This window comes from Rhinoderma darwinii, chromosome 4 (assembly GCF_050947455.1).
Source record: "Rhinoderma darwinii isolate aRhiDar2 chromosome 4, aRhiDar2.hap1, whole genome shotgun sequence".
Taxonomy (NCBI): Eukaryota; Metazoa; Chordata; class Amphibia; order Anura; family Rhinodermatidae; genus Rhinoderma; species Rhinoderma darwinii.
The window spans coordinates 390,009,174-390,031,625 of NC_134690.1; the positions used below are offsets into that span (position 1 = coordinate 390,009,174).

The window sequence follows — 22,452 nt, forward strand, 5'->3', positions numbered from 1 at the left end:
TTCCTCTTTGTACCCTAGATGTTCACCGATCACCGAAACGAAGTGGGCGAAGCGGTTTGTAGTCTTTGTTTTAACGTCAGTCATTACCTTTCTGTCTCTCTCTTGTCTTTTTTTTTGTGTGTCATTGGCTCCAAACGGAAACCCCTGTGAGATACACATTAAACCTCCTTACTCAACGTCTCTATTAGTTCTACCATATCGTGACCTTTTTTTTTTTTTTTTTTTCGACATCCTTAAAGAAAAAGATACAGTGTAATGTTGCTTTACTTTTCTTATTGTTCTTTGTTGAGGTGAACAAAGCTTTTTCTACAGTGGCTATAGCACATAATTATACAGCTTTCAATAGCAGTGTCTTGGCACATATCAAAGTTCAGAAGAGGCTTTGGAAAAAAAAAGATGTTTTGTGGCAGCCTAGGGAGGGTCTCATCTTTCCTTCAGAAAATAGTTCAAGGCTCTTCTGTCAAGCTTCCCTACTTAGAGCTTTCTCTCCTCCTGCTTCATAAAGTTTAAAGGGGATTCAGTGGAGCTCTGTGATCTCGTTCCTTTGAAAGATTGTGCACAGAGCAGTCCTTTGACTTCAAGAGTTCACAGATTCATGTCTTTAGGTATCATATGTCTGACCTTATCAGTTACTCTATTTAATGTAGGAGAAAAGTCTCAACTCTTTGTGTTGGTCTGTTTTGCATCTGTGAAATGATTTGGTGAAAAGACCATCCTTTTTAATACACCACAGAGAAGCCATTTTTGGCTGTAACCTACCCTGTGGATCTTTTGGAAAGACCGAGAAGGGAGGGCAGGAAAAAAGAAAAAAAAAAAGGACCGGCCTTGTGTCTTGTATACGGATGATTTCACATCCACAATACAATTATGCAATAACAGCCCCATACAAAACAAACTTTTTTCCGTTCCGCTTCCGCCTTCCCACCTCTATCTGATGCGTCGGCTACATTGGTGCTTTCTTGCTACCCAACAAGCACAAGCATTAAACACATGGTGCTATCCGGCTGCCTAAGCTTGGACAGTAGTATTTCCCTTGCTGTGACCTACCCTTAAGGCCTTTATAATTAATTGTTCTTTAGAGATGAGGAAAGTTCAAAGACAGTGTGTGCGGGCGATGTCCATTGTCTGACATTCACGTCTCCTTCATGATACAAAAAAAGGTTATCAATCGGCCTAGTACAGAACTCATTTCTAACAGCTGCTAGTGATTAATTTGGCGTCCAGGGCGGATATCAATCAGTTTCTCCATTTCTAAAACGGCTGAAGAGGAGACGTTTCTTGGTGCTGTCCATTTCTCCGCACGTCACAATTAAGAGGTTTTCTCCGATATCAAGTTGTTTTTAAAGGAAAGGATTCGGGGAGTACCTGCTGCAAAGTTGCACACTCAGGGATTCTAGAAAGAAGTTTCTTTCACCTTAAAGAGGACCTGCCACTGAGTTATATGACATGGTTAACTCGCCTAGATAGCACTGTCTCCCTGATTCCAGATATCCAGTCTTTTTTTTTTTATGGACCCCCTTCCCCATTCCAGAGATATGGCCCACCCTTGTGCTGGCTCCCTATATGCTAATTTGCTATAGTTAGCCAATGGGGTGGAGCTAGCTTCCCTGCATCTGATGCTGCCCAATCAGTGCATAGCAGCGAGAGGGTAGTTCACACCCTGAAGGCACTGTCTACAGGGGGCAGTGTGTGTCACTGTCTGCAAGGGGGCAGTCTGTGGCACTGACTACAGGGGGGCAGTCTGTGTCACTGTCTACAAGGGGCAGTGTGTGTCACTGTGTACAGGGTGCAGTGTGTGGCACTCTACATGGGGCAGTGTGTGGCACTATCTACAGGGAGGCAGTGTGTGGCACTGTCTACAGGGGGCGGTGCGTGGCACTGTCTACAGGGGGGCAGTGTGTGGCATTGTATACAAGGGGCAGTTTGTGGCACTATGTACAGGGGGACAGTGTGGCACTGTCTACAAGGGGCAGTGTGTGGCACTGTGTAGAGGGGGGCAGTGTGTGGCACTATCTACAGGGAGGTAGTGTGTGGCACTGTCTACAGAGGGAAGTGTGTGTCACTGTCTACAAGGGGCAGTTTGTGGCACTATGTACAGGGCGACAGTGTGCGGCACTGTCTACAAGGGACAGTGTGTGGCACTGTCTGCAGGGGGGCAGCGTGTTTCCTGCAACTCCTATTTACTATGATTCTTTTAAAATGAAGAGCAAAACTTTTCTTTAAAAAAAATCCCCACAAAATTATGGTAACCTGCAGTTCAGTAAGTTGAATCTGGTGAGACGTTGTATTCAAAGACGCAGGACCAAGGTCCATGTCAGCCCTCCTCTCAATGATACTCTTAGCAATTTGACCTGCCTGTCATTGGTGTCATTCTTTAGCCCGTGACCTCAACTTGTCAGACAGCTTGAGAAAATCATGAGGAATATCCAATTTAAAATGAGGCTACGGCCTGACAAAACAGGATCTTTGTTAGCGGAGTGTTCCCGGAGCCGGTATTATGTATTCTGCTCTGCTAAACAGCAAATACGGCAGTCATTGATGCAACAGTTTCCCTGTACTTAAGAAGAAACTGTAGATAGTATCGTACGTAGACACAGCTCATACAGTAATGCAAAAAAAGTCTCATCAAAAATTAAAGCTGCTCTTATGAATCTTTAATTGGAAGCAATGAAAAGGGACACTGGCGAAGCCAAGTGTTTTGTTTCCAGATTCTCTTCAGGGTTGCTTGCTATTGTGTTTTCACTTTCTCAAGCAGACATTCACTTTAAAAACTGACATAAGTCACTTCTGAACAGACAGGCAGCTGCCTCAACGCAAACACCTAACGTATTCAGTGAAAGCCGCTGTCAGGTGACGGGGGCCTCTTAGCACTTTCCAGACCCGGTGCTTATTTCCATCACAACAAAATAATGCTTCCTGCAGGCACAGTTTATATCTTCCAGCAGGACCAATCACTTAGACATTAACTATTCCATCTAAACAAATGCACTTACAATGCTGGACACCTTCCAAGTGCCATGTAGACTGCAATTTTAATACTAAACACAGATAGATAGATAGATAGATAGATAGATAGATAGATAGATAGATAGATAGATAGATAGATAGATAGATAGATAGATAGATAGATAGATAGATAGATAGATAGATAGATAGATAGATAGATATGAGATAGATAGATAGATAGATATGAGATAGATAGATAGATAGATAGATAGATAGATAGATAGATAGATAGATAGATAGATAGATAGATAGATAGATAGATAGATAGATAGATAGATAGATAGATAGATAGATAGATAGATAGATAGATAGATATGAGATAGATAGATAGATAGATAGATAGATAGATAGATAGATAGATAGATAGATAGATAGATAGATAGATAGATAGATAGATAGATAGATAGATAGATAGATAGATATGAGATAGATAGATAGATAGATAGATAGATAGATAGATAGATAGATAGATAGATAGATAGATAGATAGATAGATAGATAGATAGATAGATAGATAGATAGATAGACAAATGTTGGCCTTACACACTCTGAATAATTTTTTTTCGTCTTTTTTCTCTTTATGGAAAAGTTACTGATCTGCCTATGTTCCTATAATATTTCTTGTTATTTTTCTCTGATCTGTTTTTGTGGCTGCTTTTTCACTATGAAAGTCCCGGATCGGCTGTTTTTTTTTAATATTACGTAGAAAGGTTTTTTATTGGAGGAGAATCTAAAAACAGATTGCTACAAGGAAGCCAAAACCGCTTATAATGGGCTCAAAATCTTGTTATAAACTGACAAAAATCGATTTGACTTTTATCAGTTATTTCTGTATTTTTTACCTGTAATGTTTTTTTGCCCCATGATAACAAAAACGTTTGGCTGTGTTGGGAACATATCCGTTGTGCCCAATCTATATGCCAGATTAACATAATGCCAAATGATGGCTCTTCCATCATAGCGCTGTCTTCTTAACTCTTGAATATTTCGAAAGATTCCATGAGCCACATGAGAGGTCCCGTATTTTCATATTGCACAGGGAATCCTTTGGCTCCCAATCGGGGAACAATTAGTGGGGGACCCACTGACACCCCTTCACGCAGCGCATCCAAGAGAATATATAGAGCATTGTCATGTGACTTCACGTTGATCGAATTCTCCATGTGCCTCTACTATATTACCAATAAACCATTATCTTCAGTTATTCCTATAAAACTCTATATGGAGATATATTAACACTTTGTGGCTTTGTTGTAAAAACTAGAACCCTGCCTGAATTTTCCAGGGGGAAGCAGGAAGTTGGGAGGAAAGAGCAGAGACCATGCATTTCTTTGAATCCTGGGTGACTTATGACAAGATGATAGCTCCATAGATGCTAAAAATGGCTGCTGTAACTTAGCTGCAAGAGGAAGGAGAGTTCAGGAGTCAAACAAATTGCTTTTGACGAAAAACCCATCAAGCAGTGATAGTACTGGGAGACTTCTCAGCACCATAAACATGTCCAGCGCCTTAAACATTTTCATTTGTGCACGTAGTAAAAAGAGAACGTCACACACGGGGTTAAAATACATAACCTGTCACCAGAATGCAGAAAATGGATATATAAAGGACTAAAGCGCTATGTAAAAATAAAAAATGCCCAAAACAAAAAAATGATAACGTGTCGGCAGCAAGTGGCTCGTCCTGCCTAATAATCCTATATTCAGTTTACAGCCCCCAACTTATTAAATTCTGGCAATTCTCTGTATCTCCTTGTTGTTTTTTTTAGGGCCGGAGCAAATGAGAAATTGTGATTCTCCTCTCAGCGTGTATATATATATATGCATGAGGGACGTTAAAGACTTGTATTTATTTTCCCCCATTTCACCTTGTGTACAGTCTGGTCTGTGACACTGATGGTGATTATGTCATTATTTGACTCTGGGGGTCTCTGGCACATCTGCAGAACTGATGTACATCTTCTTTGTTACGCTGGCATACATCCCATATCACCAATGCTTCATTAGCCTTAGTGACTGCCTTCTTGCCAGACAAGAATGCCCAAATCGGAGCTCCTTTTGTGTATGCTTGTTCATTTATTCATCTTCGCATTTCTTGTGCTTTTTTATCTCCTTGTATTTCTAAAGAGCAGATGTCTGTGCCCCCCTCTCCCATATCTCCTGAGTCACATAGGGAGAAGAAAAGTGACTCCTTAACCCCTGTGGGATCATGTTGACCGAAAGTGACCTTTAGCCTGGGTTTTACCCCTAGTCTGTAAAAAAAAAAAAATTAAAAAAATGTGCACGCTTTTAACATTTTTTATATATTATACCACGTAGTTGTTTTTGTGTTTTGTTTTTTTTTTGCTCCATACAAGGAGAACTTTTATTGATTTTTGTCTCATGTGGGGAATTTTTGTTTGTCATAGACAAAAAAAAAAAATATAGGAAAACTCTCTCCAGAACGGCCCTTATCATGTTAAAGTTTGTTTGCCCAGCTTTGTAGTGAATGTAAGCAGAACGTTTGAAGGCCACAAACCTTGGTTGCAACACATTGACCCCATTAGAAACCAACTTTATCTGGATGAGAAAACTCTGTTCTGTTTAACAAACTATCTACCCTGCCAGCGTTTATCTACAGGCTGAAATCCGACTATTGATTTTTTTATTTTTTTTTGTGAATTTAATGTCCAAAGAATGCTACTGGATGCGATAAACAGGACTATTCATGTGACCGCTCATGTTTATTAGCTAAAACACTCCCTACCATGGCAGCGAGTTCCCGTCTCGATGTATAGCTTCGCCAGGTGTTGTATTCACATCATATTTTCAGGTTAAAAGTATACATAGTAAAAAGAAGAGAGGGTTTAGACATTTTTATATTCTTTGCCAGTATCGGTAAGATGTCCCATAAAGTGGTTGTTTCATTTAAAAAATACCCTATTAGAGAATTTTGGGTTAATATAAGAGAGTCCCTTATTCGGGACCTTTATCAATAAGCCAGAGTAGCAGTTACAAAGAGTGTTGCTATCTCTGTAGGACTCGGCATGTCCATGCATTACATAGACAGCCCAGTGATTTAAATGAGCCCCATGTAATGCTTCAGTTCTCCTGTGGTGGCACTGCAGGAAAATGTAACAGTTTCTTAAAGGTTCCCTCACAGATCACAGCTGATCGCTGGGAGAATATGCTAATAACAAAAGTGAGAAAAACTAAAAGCTGTCCTAGTTTTATATCCTTTTGTAAAAATAATAATACAGTAGACCACTCTATGTGTGACCAGTATAATATTGATGAGCTGAGATATTTAAAGAGGCTCTGTCACCAGATTATAAGTGCCCTATCTCCTACATAGTCTGATCGGCGCTGTAATGTAGATAACAGCAGTGGTTTTTATTTTGAAAAACTATCATTTTTGAGCAAGTTATGAGCAATTTTAGATTTATTCTAATTAGTTTCTTAATGACCAACTGGGCGTGTTTTTACTTTTGACCAACTGGGCGTTGTACAGAGGAGTGTATGACGCTGACCAATTAGTGACCAATCAGCGTCATACACTTCTCATTGTTCCAGCCCATTGTTACAGTGTGATTGTGCAGGGAGAGAAGCTGGGCTGGAACAATGAGAAGTGTATGACGCTGATTGGTCACTGATTGGTCAGCCTCATACACTTCTCTGTACAACGCCCACTTGGTAAAAAATAAAAACACGCCCAGTTGGGCAATAAGAAACTCATTAGCATAAATCTAAAATTGCTCATAACTTGCTCAAAAATTATAGTTTTTCAAAATAAAAAACCACTGCGGTTATCTACATTACAGCGCCGATCAGATTATGTAGGAGATAGGGCACTTATAATCTGGTGACAGAGCCTCTTTAAAGGCTGCCGTCCAGCCTTGCTTGTGTTCATTGCTGTCAAAAAACACTGGTCCGGCTGGTGGTAATCGCTTTAGATCATGACCCATTTCCCACCCAAAAATGTTATATGGCTTTAGATGGCTTTAGTTCACCACAGTTTAACGTAGTTTTAGATGTATTCTGCTATATTTTCGCAAAATACAGGATTATCTGAAGGTACATTGACTGGATCCTTCTAGAAAGGTGTAGACTATTTATTATACAGAATTGTCATATTAGGTTATTTAAAGGGGTTCTCTGGAGAGTGCAGAAACCTTCTGATCTACGCTCTGGAGCTGTTAGGTCCCGAAACTGAGATCTCAGGGGCTATGCTGTATGGATGGGTTTACACACACATCCTGCATACATTGTTTGTAAGACCTCATGCACTCGACAGTGCTTGTGCAGCCGCAATTTATCCACATTTTTGCGGATAAATTGCGGACTTATTCATTTCTATGGCCCCATGCGACACGACCCATGTAGGGGACCGCAAAAACTCAGAACAAGTCATTTTACAGTCTGTATTTTGGATTCACTAATACCGGTGAATTGTTGTGGATCTGTGAGTCCTGAGGACACACGGATGCACAACAAAGACTTTTTGCGGTCCGATGGAGCGCAACGGACCTGTGGTTTTGTGGTCGTGTGCATGACGCCTAACAAAAACACTCATCCATAGAGCATGCTCTCCGCTCAGGGATATGTCCTTTAGAACGGTTCCACATTCTCCTGTTAAAACTTATTACAACTTCCCGTTTCAGGAGGCGTTTTTCCGTCTTACTTGCAGTTTTCCTTTTTTTTTTTTTAATACTACGGATTTCCCTAAATGTACATTGTTGGCCACGTATATCCCAAAATAGATTTATTATTTGAATTCCCTTTCACCTTCTTAGTAGACCGCCCAGGTCCTCTCCAAGTCCAACAGAAGACAACATGTGCCAGTCTGTTAGGAGAAAAGATTTCTCCTTAGTCAATATTTACAGGGCAAACAGCCGGGGGTAGCGGAGTTTGCTCAAGGGAATCATGTGCACATAAGGGTGAATGAATCCTCGGTGGAGCGCTTGAACTGTTTGTCTCATTTCCTCAGGTATCATTTGATCTTATTTTTTTTTACCCCTTTCAACCTTTACATTTTTGGTTTCTTCACCCAATCATTATATGCACTGAAGACTATCAGTCTGCTGTGTCAAGTGACGGATCCCACTAAATTATAAGTGGAGTGCATCAGGTTTCCGTCAGGGTTCTGGTATTTCTGTCAAAAAGAAAAGAAATCCACAATGTCCTTACCATAGAAAAAATTAGCATGAAAGTATGAAAAGAGGCCAACATGTTGGGAGACTAATATATTGCAAAAATTAGCACTAGGATTTAATTAAACAGTGCCCCTAGTGGTCAAATAGTTTGATGCATGCTAGAAAATAATCTGACCATTTAGAATAATTCCAAAAATCTTTCTAGTTAAAATAACAAAATTTCGGAAAATCAGGATTTAAAAAAAAATTAATTATAATAATTAATTCATATTGAACCAGGAATCATTTAAAAAAATATATATATATTTGAAAAAATATATAAAAAGTTTACAAGCCGATTTTTTTCACATTTACGTAATTTGGAAAATGAATATGTAGGCCCCAAGTTAATGTGCGTTCTAAGCTCCAGGCTATCCAAATAGAGAGTTTGGGGGGAGGGGTTTTATTTGTGTAAGTTTTTTTTTTTTTCTTTTTGCGTTTCATGATTGTAAAAACCATCTGAAATATTCATGCAGAATTGTCTGAGAAGCAGTTTGTGTTTTATTTACTGCACAGGAGAACAGCCTCGGTGGATTAGTTCTACAATACCCGTAACAAAAGCACGACAGCTGATGCATGTGATGTTAGGAGGTGACAAAACAGTTAAAGTATGCTGCTGGCTACAGGCAAGCAGTCAGCAGATGCAGACAAAAGGATTTGTGACAAGAATAACTTGAGCAGTCAAGAGTATCCAAAATACCAATACCCTTTTCTCCTTGACATTGTCTTCTCCTTACTGTCAGCATTGTATTGCCCTTTTATAGTAAAGAAACCTATAACTCAACATTTATCCAGAGGAAGAAGACTTTATTAATATTCCAGCTGTTTTCAATGGACCCCAAAAATCTAATACTAGATATATAATCAATTGACAGATACGTACATGGATAAATATGAGCGATAGATAGATAGATAGATAGATAGATAGATAGATAGATAGATAGATAGATAGATAGATAGATAGATAGATAGATAGATAGATAGATAGATAGATAGATAGATAGATAGATAGATAGATAGATAGATAGATAGATAGATAGATATGAGATAGATAGATAGATAGATAGATAGATAGATAGATAGATAGATAGATAGATAGATAGATAGATAGATAGATAGATAATATACTGACACAAAGGATTGAGCCGTTACCGATCAGACTTAGATGTGATCGGAAACAGCTCGATCCTGTATGTCAGATACACGCAGAACCAACATTCACTGAACCCGTCAGTGCCACTGACGGATTCAGGTTTCAGCGCAAGATAGAGCTGCTCTATATACAGAATACAAAGCAGCTGTATCTCAAAAAGTAAAAATAATTTTTTAATAAAATGTAATTACAAAGTTGCACCAAACACACTGATACACATTTTTATTTAAGAAAAAATAAGTTTTCCAAGGTGTACATAGCCTTTAAAACTGTCTCTATGTTGGAAAGTGGTCCACAGCTCCTGCCTCCTCTTTGCATAGAGTTGATGGATCTAGAAGATAATGTTGAGTCCAGTCAGACAATGCCCATGTCATTTGATCAGACCAGAGTGTGGGTAGCTAACTGCAAACAAGCCTGCGTTTATTTTACCAGTGTTCAAAGCGAGCGGGCGCTTCTTCAGAAAATAGGAGAGTCTGTCTTCCGTTTAACCTTTGTAATTCCCCGTCTATTCTCTCTGACATTCATTCAGCTGCCAAGAGCGCTTGGCAAGGCTGGGGCAGTGCACACGTTCCAGTGACCGCTAACCTTGGTATGTCCTGACACTTATGATGTGTATCTGCAGGACACAGAAGGCGGGCAGGCTGCTATGTCAGGCTTTTATTATGGACTGCAGATGCTGGGGACAGTCAGTTTAATAAAACAAATCAGCCTTGAAGGTAAAGCAACAGAGAAGGAGGAGGAGAGCGGAGAATCTTGTGCTGCATGATTAAAATAATGCAAAGTCTTCCATGAAAAATAAACCGTCTCTGGACTGGGGGTCATCCGCCACGGGATGGGATTTTCCTTCAACATTGTCTTCACAAAAGCAAAGAAAAAAGTTTGTCCTGAAAAATTAAAGGGGTTTACGTGGGGACCGAAAATTATTATCAGTGTAGTCACTGCAGTACGTGAGAACACTCGCTAATATACATTTCGGTCCCCCGTCGCGCTGATTCTGAGATTTTCATAGATTTTCATAGCACTGGCGGGGTACCGGAAGTCAAGTTGCACAGTTTTCTTTGATGATGATACGGCTCTGCGTCATGTGACTGAACCCGCTGTACTCCATGTACAAGCAGGAGCAGTAGTGCATCAACTACATAGAGTTGAGACGGGGGACCGGAATGTATATTAGCGAGGGGACTCATATACTGTAGGGAGTACACTGATGATGATTATTGGTCCCCATATAACCCCTTTAAGTTACGGAGACATGTGTGAAGCTGATTAGTATCATCAGTAACTCATATTAGGATACGTCTTAGTTATTATCTTTAAGGCCATGTTCACATTAAGTTTTTTTTGTCTCAGGTTTATGTATGCGGCGGGAAAAACTGCCAACGTACACGTTAAACAAAGGCTATGATGGTGTCTGTATACATCATAAAAAGCTATTGAAAAGCTCATGACCGTTTAACGAATCCCTGTGGCATATGCCATCTCCTGTCACCCTCAGGGGGCCGTTCGCACAGAGCTTTTTGGTTCTGATTTTGACGTGGAAGCAGCATCGGAATCAGCACCAAAAAATTGCCAAAACCTCACCCATTGATTTCAATGGGAGGCAGAGGCGTTTTTTTTCCCGGGCGTACTTTCTTGCCACTAAGCTCGTATTAAAAATCAATGAGGACGGAAAAACCTGCGGCGCTCGTCTCTGAACGTTTTTTGCAGCATTGTTTGCCTGCGGTCCTTGCATTAGCTTCAATGGCCACAGGTGGAAAAAACGCGGGGGGGACAAAGCGCAGGCAGATTCCTGAAGGAATTCTGAGGTAGATTTTTTCTACCTGCAAAAACTCAGTGTGAACAGGGCCTTAGGCTACCATGTTAATAAAACGTTAACTTTTTTTCTGGACTCTGCGGGTTGATATAGCGTGCTCTACTCCGCTATATTTGTTTTGTGGTATACTGATGTATGCCGGCCAGACGGAGGCTCGAAGGACTCTTTTTGGGGCTCCGTATGACAATGGAGCCCTATGGACACGTTTAGCGTGTATGTTGGGAGCTTTCCTAACTTGCCTGCTGCAGACCACACATGATGTGAACAGAGCCTTACTCACACACGCACACATAAATAATACAGTAGATTTACTTGCAGTCCTATGTAATGCCACTGAATGTGGCCAAAAAGGGCAATTTCCCAGGATCTCTGCCATTTAGAGGCCTATACCATCCCCTTCTAACCTGTAATCTTCCTCTCTGGTTTCAGCTTATACCAGGTATTACTTGGGCACCATATAGAACAGTTACTTGGGCACCTTATAGAACAGTTACTTGGGCACCATATAGAACAGTTACTTGGGCACCATGTAGAACAGTTACTTGGGTACCATATATAACAGCTACTTGGGCACAATATAGAACAGTTACTTGGGCACCATATAGAACAGTTACTTGGGGACCATATAGAACAGCTACTTGGGCACAATATAGAACAGTTACTTGGGCACCATATAGAACAGTTACTTGGGGACCATATAGAATAGTTACTTGGGCACCATATAGAACAGTTCCTTGGGCACTGTATGGGGCTGTTATTAGATCCCTGTATGGTACAACTATTTTTACTATCAATTTCACTCCTTTAAACGAATACACACACGTTTTGCCAGAACTGATCTGTATTGAATACTAATGTCATGATGATGATGACCTGCGCCGAGTGACAAACTCAGCTCTGCCGCATCTGTATGTTCTTATTGAATTGAACCATATACATATTTGCTAAATTGCAAACCGGAGTTTAAACAGCCACATAATCCTTATTTCTTCACTCAGGAGCTTTACATTTTATTATCATGTATTTTCGGAGGCCTAATCGCTCAGACCTGCGCAGCCAATCACCTGCGAGCATGCCTGGATGTGAAATATTTAGATATATTAGCCGTCTACAAGAATCCTCCCGGTAGCAAGTACTTGCTAAATAGTGTTTCCTTACATAAAAACCTGGGCAGGGTTTGCTGTCAAACACCTGCGGTGAGGAATAAACCGGCGTGGATAAGATTTTACATCAATGTGTAGTCAGTTTGATGATTTGTGTGTCCTGAAGTTTAAGGCCTTGTCCACACAGTGCAGATTTTCCATGTCTTTTTTAAACCTAGACCAGGAACGGAACCTAAACAGAAGAAATATATAAAGAAAGGGCTATAGGTATTCTCTCCTGTATTCAAGTCTGGTTTTGGCTTAAAAACTGCATGCAAAATCTGCAGCTAATCTGCACTGTGTGAACATGGCCTAACCCTGGATTTTGTACGCTGGATATCTGGGTCTGTTTATGTGTTCCTGCTTGTTGAATCTTTTTTAATTTCCTACAAAATGTAACTGTGAGTGAATGTTGTCCTGGTACAAGTGGCGGCATTCTGCCTAGCAGAAGATGCGACAAGTCTAGCAAATATGGCTGATAACTGCCGGCTAATAGCCTCATATCGAAACTGGTGTACTTTGCAATATCTCATATCACAATCTTTCTAATGGTCTAAGTTGGATCACAATTGGCCAAGAAGGGGCCTAAAGATGAAGGCCGTTGGTCTGGACGATCTTCCAAATACACTAAAGAGTGAAGATGACAGTGACCCTAAAGTGTGACCAGAAAGACAGATCACCCCTATTCTCTGATCTACTCCTATAAGGGAGAATGGGGGTGATAGTGCATGTGTGTAATGTACAGCAGTCAGTAAATATAGTATTAATTGGAACCGACATCCGCTGCATCTATTGCGTTTGGAGCTTTCCTAGGACTAGTGGAACTGCTTTGAGCTAATAATAGAGGGGAGTTCTGCATGGGGTGTTCCCTAAAAAAAATTTGAGTAGGGGCTGCAAATGGAATAAATAAACCAAAAAAGCAATACTCACCTATCCTTGCCCCTGGCAATCCAGCGCTGAGGCTCCGGCGGCAGTCCCGGTGGTTGTTTACGTGCATGTAGCATGTAACGATGCAGCTAATGAGAGGGCTCAGCGGCTATATGTTGTATTTCTGGCAATATGGCAGAAATACGAATTGTCACCACAGAGCCCTCTGATTGGCTGCATCGTTACATGCTACATGCACGTAAACAACCACCGGGACTGCCGCCGGAGCCTCAGTGCTGGATCGCCGGGGGCAAGGATAGGTGAGTATTGCTTTTTTTTATTTTTTTTATTTACAGTCCTTTAAAAAAAACAAAATCGCTTTCTGGATATCCCCTTTAATAAAGGGGTGTCATTAGTATACAGTAGCATAGTCCCTTGGTTTCTCCAATATATAACATGACCATTTCTGAGTTGTAAGAGATGGACATAGCCAAGGACCAGGAGACAAGACACAATGTCCTGGACAGTTAAGGCCCTGGTCACATCAAGTTTGGGATGTATGTTTAGCATGTTTGTCAGAAAGACCCCCTGACATACACGCTAAATGTGTCCATAGGGTTATGTTAGTCTGACGTAGGCCACAAAAAGTGTCATTTTGGCCGCCGTTGGGCCGGTATATGTCAGCTTACCGCCAAAAAAAAGGTATGAAATAGCATAGTAGACTACACTATTCTAAGTAACAGAAACTCATAAAAGAAATTATACTACGTGGTATACAGATGTAGCCAAGTTTATCTTGACTCTGATAACTTGCTGCAGCGTGATATCACACAACAAAAGTAATTGAAAAAGTCAAGTTAAAGTTTCTTGCCATCGTGTATTTAATGTGTTAAAAGTCAAGATAAAGATGGCTACATCTGTATGTTTTAATTAGCCTACGGGTGACGGACGCACTGCATAGCATACGAAACAGTCATGTGTATACATCATGAGCTTTTCAAATTTACACAATTTATACGTCATTTATGCGTCAGGGTGTATATGCTTAAAGAGGCTCTGTCACCAGATTTTGCAACCCCTATCTGCTATTGCAGCAGATCGGCGCTGCAATGTAGATTACAGTAACGTTTTTGTTTTAAAAAAACGAGCATTTTTGGCCAAGTTATGACCATTTTCGTATTTATGCAAATGAGGCTTGCAAAAGTACAACTGGGCGTGTTGAAAAGTAAAAGTACAACTGGGCGTGTATTTGGTGCGTACATCGGGGCGTGTTTACTACTTTTACTAGCTGGGCGTTGTGTATAGAAGTATCATCCACTTCTCTTCACAACGCCCAGCTTCTGGCAGTGCAGACACAGCCGTGTTCTCGAGAGATCACGCTGTGACGTCACTCACAGGTCCTGCATCGTGTCAGACGAGCGAGGACACATCGGCACCAGAGGCCATCGCTGATGCTGCTGCAGAATCAACTGTAGCCTCTGGTGCCGACACGATGCAGGACCTGGGAGTGACGTCACAGATCTGCACTGCCAGAAGCTGGGCGTTCTGAAGAGAAGTGGATGATACTTCTCATCAGAACGCCCAGCTAGTAAATCTGGTGACAGAGCCTCTTTAACGTATGCCAAAAACGTCATGCGGTTGTGACCTTACGGGGGTAATGGAGGCCATGGGGACAAATGCCCTTTTTGCTGTCCTTATAAATTGTTCTGACTGAGTATTTATTACTATTTGCAGAAGTTCATTATTGTCTCTGTAGTTTATGATTCTGGCAAAAAGTTCTTTGATCTGTTCTACATGTCAGACGACCTCATGCAGCCATCTTGGCATTACACACTGCGAGAGAAATCTTATAAAGATCTCCGGCCTTCACAAGCTTAACTTTCTTCCCGATTCTTTTTCCAAAGATGAACATTTGTCATTAAAGTCCTATAAATAGCACCCTTTAAATGCAGATGACAATAGATGTCTGCCATAATTAGATTGTGCAGGTGCCTGGTAAGCCCTAGGAAGAACTGTCTCACTCCCCTTTGAAGAATCAGGGGGATAGAAACCGAAAACTTTATTAATACCATTGTCTCCTTGTATCAGCAGGTTCCGGAGAGATTCCTGGAAGTGGCGCAGATCACATTACGAGAGTTTTTCAATGCCATTATAGCAGGCAAAGATGTTGATCCTTCCTGGAAGAAGGCCATCTACAAGGTTATCTGCAAGTTGGACAGCGAAGTCCCTGATATCTTTCGTTCCCCAAACTGCCTACAAGAACTTCTTCACGAGTGATGATTCCACTTCTGGTTCTGAATGTACAAAATTGACTTTTTTTTGTGTCGCCTGCTCCCCTTCCTCTGCTCCCCCTTTACTGCCCTAAGATGGTGTGTGTGAGTGCGATTGAAACTGTACATCCATGCATATAAACTCTGTAATGTATTTTATTTATATGACCCCCCCCCCCCCCCCCCCCCGATTTAATACTAACCCATAGAGACGATCTACATCAACCTTTACTAAATGATTTATTGAGCTCCCTGTAATTATTACCGAGCACAATAAGGAAGACGAGTCCGACTTGTATATAGTAAATGAGGGAATTTCAATGTGATATGCGAAAGAGAAGTCTACGTACTTACAGTTACTTTTGTCATTCTGTGGATTTTATAATCTGCTTGTTTTTTAATTTCTTAAAATCAGCTAGTGAGTAAACCGTATTTATAAGGTCAGGTTAAAATGTATAGACATCAGCGCATTAGTCGATGCCGCCATTTTTGATGGTCATGCTAAAGCTATACCCATAAAGTTGAGGTCTATATCCGCCGGTTTGATCCAACAAATACATGGCTGCATCTACTTTGTACCGATGATGTGTTTACATGTTAACTCATTATTAAACATTGGCGAGTCATCCTCCTGCAGCCGACAAAACGGAAGGAACGTAGTTCTATCCATTTCATCTCATGTAGGATTATCAGCTCAGGCAATGTAGGAGTAGATTTCAAAGAAATAACATATGGCACATATAAGAATGGTTAATGTTCTTCTGATACTTGAGCAAATATGTTGGCAGAAAAGCTGCAATCCTGTATACTGGAAGGTTGGTACCCCCATCTTGTATATTAAAGGGGGCTACTACCTGTTTAGGCTAGCAGGGAATTCACCTTATGGCACAAATGTCCGCATAGTAGACGCAATGCAAGACGCATTGGGGTATCTTCAGTTGTGAAATTACACTACTATTTATTATAATGTTATAGCCGCTGGTATCTGGGTTATGGTGGAGCACATTTTTAGGTGACACTACATACATCAAGGTTGCATAGCGAGAGGCAGCTGAAGTAGAGCGGAGGTCCCTGCTCATGTTGACCCCATCCCTATGGGGGGGAGTGAATCTACGCAGGGCTTCCCCTTCCACTGGCCCATTAGTTGGGCCCCGTTCTTACTACTTGCGAACTTTCTGCTCTGTATACATCCCTGATATGCACTAATTGTGTCTCTCCCTCTCAGATAGGAATATTTAGTGCCTGTTCAGCTGCGTCTCTTTGCGTCAACCTGTCTCATATAACGGTTGTGTAAATGGCTGCTCAAGCACGGAAATGACTACTGCACAAAAATGTAAAAAATATAAATAACCCCTTTCAGGGCCGGGAAGAGTCAGAACACTGTGAACTACACGCGGGAACTTTAGTGAAATGTGGTCATCACTGGAAGCTAAAAAGTTGATGCTGCTATCACCTGTAGGATTTTGGGGTTACAAAAATGTCATAAAAAAATAGTCACATGAAGTAATTTTTTTGTAATTTGCTACTGAATGGTTTAGACATATGGGACAAATGATTTACCTCACGTTAAATAACGGCTTAACTGGTTGCCTCTGGTGGTTTTGACTGTCGGGTTCATTTTTAGATGTTTTTTATATTTTGTTTAACTGAGTTCGATACATAGGTAACTCAGCTGCTGTTCAGTCACAGAAGGCATTGGGCATGACTGGTGTAATGAGCACTTAAAAGGGGTTGCATAGATTTTAACAGGGGCTTTGTTAAGTTGGTAGAGGGAAGCCCCCCGACTTGTGACGCCTCTCACCACTGGGGGACTGAACAATGGCCGGAATAGGCGTCCATTTCTAAGGCTGCTGATCTGGGTCCTCCGTTTAACCAGACCTCTCCCTGATCAGACCAGCTGACCACAAATCTGAGATTATAATACAGTCTGCAACCCCTTTAAGTCTCAGTACACCCAGCACCAGAGAGTTTTCTATGGAACATGGAGGTCAAAAAAACTTTCCGTATAGACTGCAATGAAAAAAATCGAGATTATTTTAGGATTCTTTGCTTTTGTACCTTGTTGATAGGACACAGTTTATATGGATAAATTCACAGTTATGTATTTCGAAGATGGAAACAAAAAGAAATAGTCTATTATAAAACTAAACTTCTGTCCCGGGGAAATTTTTGGACAGGAAATTTTGTGAAGGATACATGAACCTTTATTGGTTTAGTTCTGTATGTGTCAAGCTGCTTATCTGCTTAGAACTGTAGAAGATGTCCTTGCACAAGACTGTTCTCCTGTGGCCCTGTTTTCGGCACTTATTAGGTCACGTCCTTAAACACTTTGGACTTTCATGTAATTATTAACCTATTCAGCAAGGCCTGCACTCAAGTATCCCACTGCAGATCTCAAAATACTGTAATGGATGTGTTACGGACATTTCCTATTTGATCGCACTTGATATATTTTTTTTATATTGTACATGTTTAATAAATATATTGGTTTGACATTAATTCTAATAAAAATTACCTTTAATATAACAATCAAAAACATCCATAGAGGACATGTCTGGGTCACATTAATTTGTAGGAACTTAGGTTTAGAATAAAACTTAAAATGGTTTTCCCATAATCATTATTTATCACCTTTCCACAGGATAGGTGATAAATATCTGATCGGTGGGGCTCCGACCGTTGGGACACCCACCGATCACTAGAACGGGCTTACCTTGCCATTCCTAGGAGCCCTTACCTTGCCGTTCCTGGGCCTGCCAATCACTATCGTCGGCAGCCCCATAGAAGTGAATGGAGAAGTGGTCGAGCATGTGCACCATTCATATGCGGCTTCTAGGAACGGCAAGTTACGCCCGTTCTTGTGATCGACGGGGGACCCAGCGGTCAGATCCTCACCGATCAGATAATTGTCACCTATCCTGTGGATAGGTGATAAATATTGATTATTGGAAAACCCGTTTAACATACAATCTCCTGAGCACCTGTGCAAAATCTGTAACGGGGCCCCCAACTATAGCACGTCATATATAGTACTGGTCTCCTCATATGAGACAGATATTATAATCTATAATGTAGAGCTATCTCTTACTCTTAATATATTGCCCCGTGGCTGGGCAATTTAGTGTTTTGTATGGGCATTCTTAGCAGCTGTTCCCCAACTTTGTTCACTGGGGCCTTACCTGTTGACCCCAGTGCTCACTATGTGGCAATACAGCAACCCTGGCGTCACTTGTAGATATGCCACCATAGTGTCACTTATTTAGACTGAATGTAATCACATCGTTGGATATCGGGGTGCACCTCAAAGGTTGGAGAACTGCTGTCTCAGGTCGGTTTCAGACAAAAATATTTTAACATCTGTATTGCGCCCTCCCCGTTTCTTCTGAACTGAACTTAGATCACAATAGGCTGCTACGGTAATTTAAGTTAATTTAGTAAACCACCGGAGTATCCGGTCTTGCGGCCGTAATACAGATGTTAAAATGGGGCCATAGATTGCAAGAAACCATTGACCTCTCCTGCAGCAACTGGGGCACCCAAACCCACATTTTATCAAATCTTGATTCTTAATTCTGGAATAAATAATTTGTATGGAAAATTTCAAAAAAAAAATGAAACGGACTAAAACCAGACAGTAGCTTCTTTTTGATCTGTAGGTTAGCGGTAAAATGTAATATTTTGGAACTTGAGCACTTTATCATTATTGTGCCGTCAGATCGTTTTTACTTACCTAAAGTCAAACACTTTGTATCTATAGTATACAGCAGTTGTTTGCAACCTATTGCCGCGCTACAACCTCTGCTGGGAGTTGTAGTTCCCCAACAGCGAGAGAGTCACAGGTTGCAGATCTCTCCTCTACTGGAAGAGTAAATTCAGAATTAATGTAAATGTAGTCTGACGGTCACCACATGATAGTGTAATCACTATTACTTCACATTACTAAATTACATGGGAAGTGACCGGTTAATGTCGCCTCCGGGATATATATAAGTATTTTATGGACTTGTAGGGCAAGGTGTGCAAGCCGAGAGGTGCTGAAGCTATAGTAACTGGGTCCGAAGTGCAAAATATTGCTGAATTTATAAAGATCACAATTAGGCCTAAATTATCAAAACTGTCTAAGTGTAAAAATGGCCTTGTAGCCTTAAGCAACCAATCACAGTGTAGCTTTTATTTCTTAAACAGCTATGGGAATATAAAACGTGCGCTGTGATTGGTTAATAAGCCTGGTTAGATCCGAGAAGTTATATAAAGCTGCTGGGCCCCAATAAAAAATCCGTAACAGAGCCCTCAACTATTTATAACACTGGTCCAAATATGGGACAGAGGGATTTTTTGTGCTCCTTCAGATTCCCGTGTCCTGTTGCGAACACCACCTCTGCACAATTTATAGTGCGATAGTTTTGACAAATGAGTACTAATCTGTTAATCATCTCTTTCATATATAGACTAGCCTTAATGTGATATTAAGCCAGTGGTGCTGAACTTTTAGGTACCGGGTCCCAGGGGTTTGATTGCGTTGTTAAGCTACTATAGATTTACGACCACAAAATTGGTTCCCAATTGAGTATTTTGCATAGGTAAAAATGAAACCCTCCAAAAACGTCCCAAAGTAAATACCCACTAATCTACTCTTCAATCCCAGGATCAATGGGGATCCCGAAGTTTGGACGCCCACCCATAATAAAGTGATGGCATATCCTCGGGATATACCATCACTTTATAAGATGGGAATACCCCTTTAAATGATAACATGTAACACTGCATACTTAACGTTCTTATTGATTTCATTGTGTGACAGTATACAGAAAACTCCCTCTAGTGGCGGCAGGAGGTAGCAAGAATGTTATTGTTTAAATCAATATCTTTGCAGGGAATTTGGAGCTCTGTATAAGAAAAATAGAACTCCAGCCACTATGAAGATATAATAAGAAATAAATTAGTACAAAAGAAAAAACTATTCTTCAAGGGTGGGCATTCACTCGAAGGCTACACCTAGACAGATACGTATACCTGAGTCATGTAATAAATTGAACAATACTGCGACATTAACAGTCATAGAAGTAGTTGTACATAATTTCCCTTTAAAAGTAGTAGAATTGCCCACTATGCCACCCATATGATGCCACTCTCAATGGTCTCATCACATGGCTCAAGTCGTGTTCTTCAGCAGCGATCGCTCTGATTTCAGCACAATTTCTCCTTGCACCATGTTAGTAAATATCTCTCTGGTCTGTCCTTAGTGTAAATGCTTCTCTTCTGAAGATTCACCCTCGGTGCTCGTCTTGCAGCCTAAGAATAGATTAATATTTGAAGGCTGATGTGTCATAAATCTCAGTTGTGATAAGTCAGGCCTTTCAGTAACTAAGATGATTTATAACTGAATTGCGGCTGTTTTGCCTGTGTGTATACTTATCAGGCGGAGAATGGATATGAGATATTAAAGCGCTGGGCACAAGGGTTAACCGTGGAGATAAAACATGATTCTCAAGGTCATCTCTAGACTGCTGTCGGTCACTGCGAATCATTTTGATCCTTGTATTGTACGTGGTAACATTTATACATTTTTAGTAATTATATAGTGATGTGCCTATAAAACTTGAAAGCACCAGCAGATATAGATTTTATTGTACATCCAGGTCCCTCCTTACGTCAATTGCTCTTGTGCCTTGCACAGCTTTCAGCAGTGGTTTTCAATCTGTTGCTCTCCAGCTTTTGGGAAACTACAACTCCCAGCATGCCCTTACAACTACCAGCATGCGGGTGTTGTAGTTCCGCAGCTGGAGAACCACAGTTCGGAGGCCGTTGGCTTACAGTTTCATCTTTTGGATAGAGATGGAGACATTTCCAGCTGTTGAGGAGTCTCTGATCCCAGCGCACGACTGGGAAGGCATTCTGGGACTTATAGTCCCCACAATCACTAGAGATTCGGAGGTTGCCGTAGCCTGCTAAACATGTCCATTTTCAACAGCTGCAATAAGCACTATATGTTGTGTCTGTCTATTACCTATGCATATTTTGTGTGTTGTACAAAGGGAACGGGGGGGTAGTTGAATTTTTGAAGAAAAACTGACTTTTTGAAGGAAAAAAATTTAAATACAGTGATTTTATTGCCCTTTTTTGCGACTTTTAGTGTTTGAATTTATCTTACGTAGGGATTTTTGGGTGAATTTTAGCTTAAGAAAAGCAATAGTTGACGCAAGGTGAGATGAGATTCATCTCTTTTCTTCTGCGTGACAGCATTTATTATAGGCTTTTAACTTTTTTGGGACTTTTTTCCTCTTTTGCTAGTATATCCTTTTATCAGCAGTGTCTTGGAATACAATGGAAGTAATAAAGTAAAGTCATGTGACTTTTGTTTTAAAGGAGAAGTCGAATGTTACGTGACTACCATGGCGTCATGTGATTTCCATATAATCCCTACCAACTGCAACTCATGGCAACTATTAGACACATTCAACTTAACCCCTTGTACCACGCAAGGCTAATCCCAGGGTTACAGAGTGATGTGAAAGCTTCAGCCACGTTCCAACACGTGGCATAAGCCTCAGTCCTCTTCCATGGGCAGCTAAGTCACATTACCGCTTCTGTTGCATTCCAATATATGGCAAAAGTACAGCTATTCCTAAATTAACTCTTGGAAATATTCTACAACTCTTAAAGGGGTTGTTGTCTACTTTGGACAAAGCCTTTTTGTTAGAATCGTCACCCGACAATAAACTGTAAAGTGTGATGGAACCTGGGAGCCAGTGTTCAATTTTCCTGCAGCACCCCCACAGGGGAAGTGAAGCATTACATGGTGTCCATTCAAATCAATGGGCAGTTTATATAATGCATGGACATGCCGGGTCCTCCAGAGTTAGAGACATCTTTTGTTACTGCTCTCCAATCTGAAATAAGCTTTTATTCGTCTTTGTTCTAGCAACAAAATAAGCCTTATAATTTCTATTTATATTATCGTCCCAGTCTTAACCCCTTACTCACATTTATTACATCCGTTTTTTTTTTTTAGTAGTTTAAATGCTGTACGT

The 22,452-nt window shown here is 40.7% G+C and overlaps 1 protein-coding gene across 2 annotated transcripts in view; it reads left to right on the forward strand.

The window, feature by feature from the left end:
- Positions 1 to 15,593, forward strand: part of PROX1 (prospero homeobox 1) — a 72,756-nt gene extending 57,163 nt beyond the window's left edge. For both annotated transcript variants that reach the window (XM_075863324.1, XM_075863325.1), the window contains exon 5: positions 15,243 to 15,593. In XM_075863324.1, the coding sequence (XP_075719439.1) occupies positions 15,243 to 15,428 (186 nt within the window). In that variant the 3' untranslated portion in view covers positions 15,429 to 15,593. The remainder of the gene's footprint in view (positions 1 to 15,242) is intronic.
- Positions 15,594 to 22,452: the final 6,859 nt, after the last annotated feature.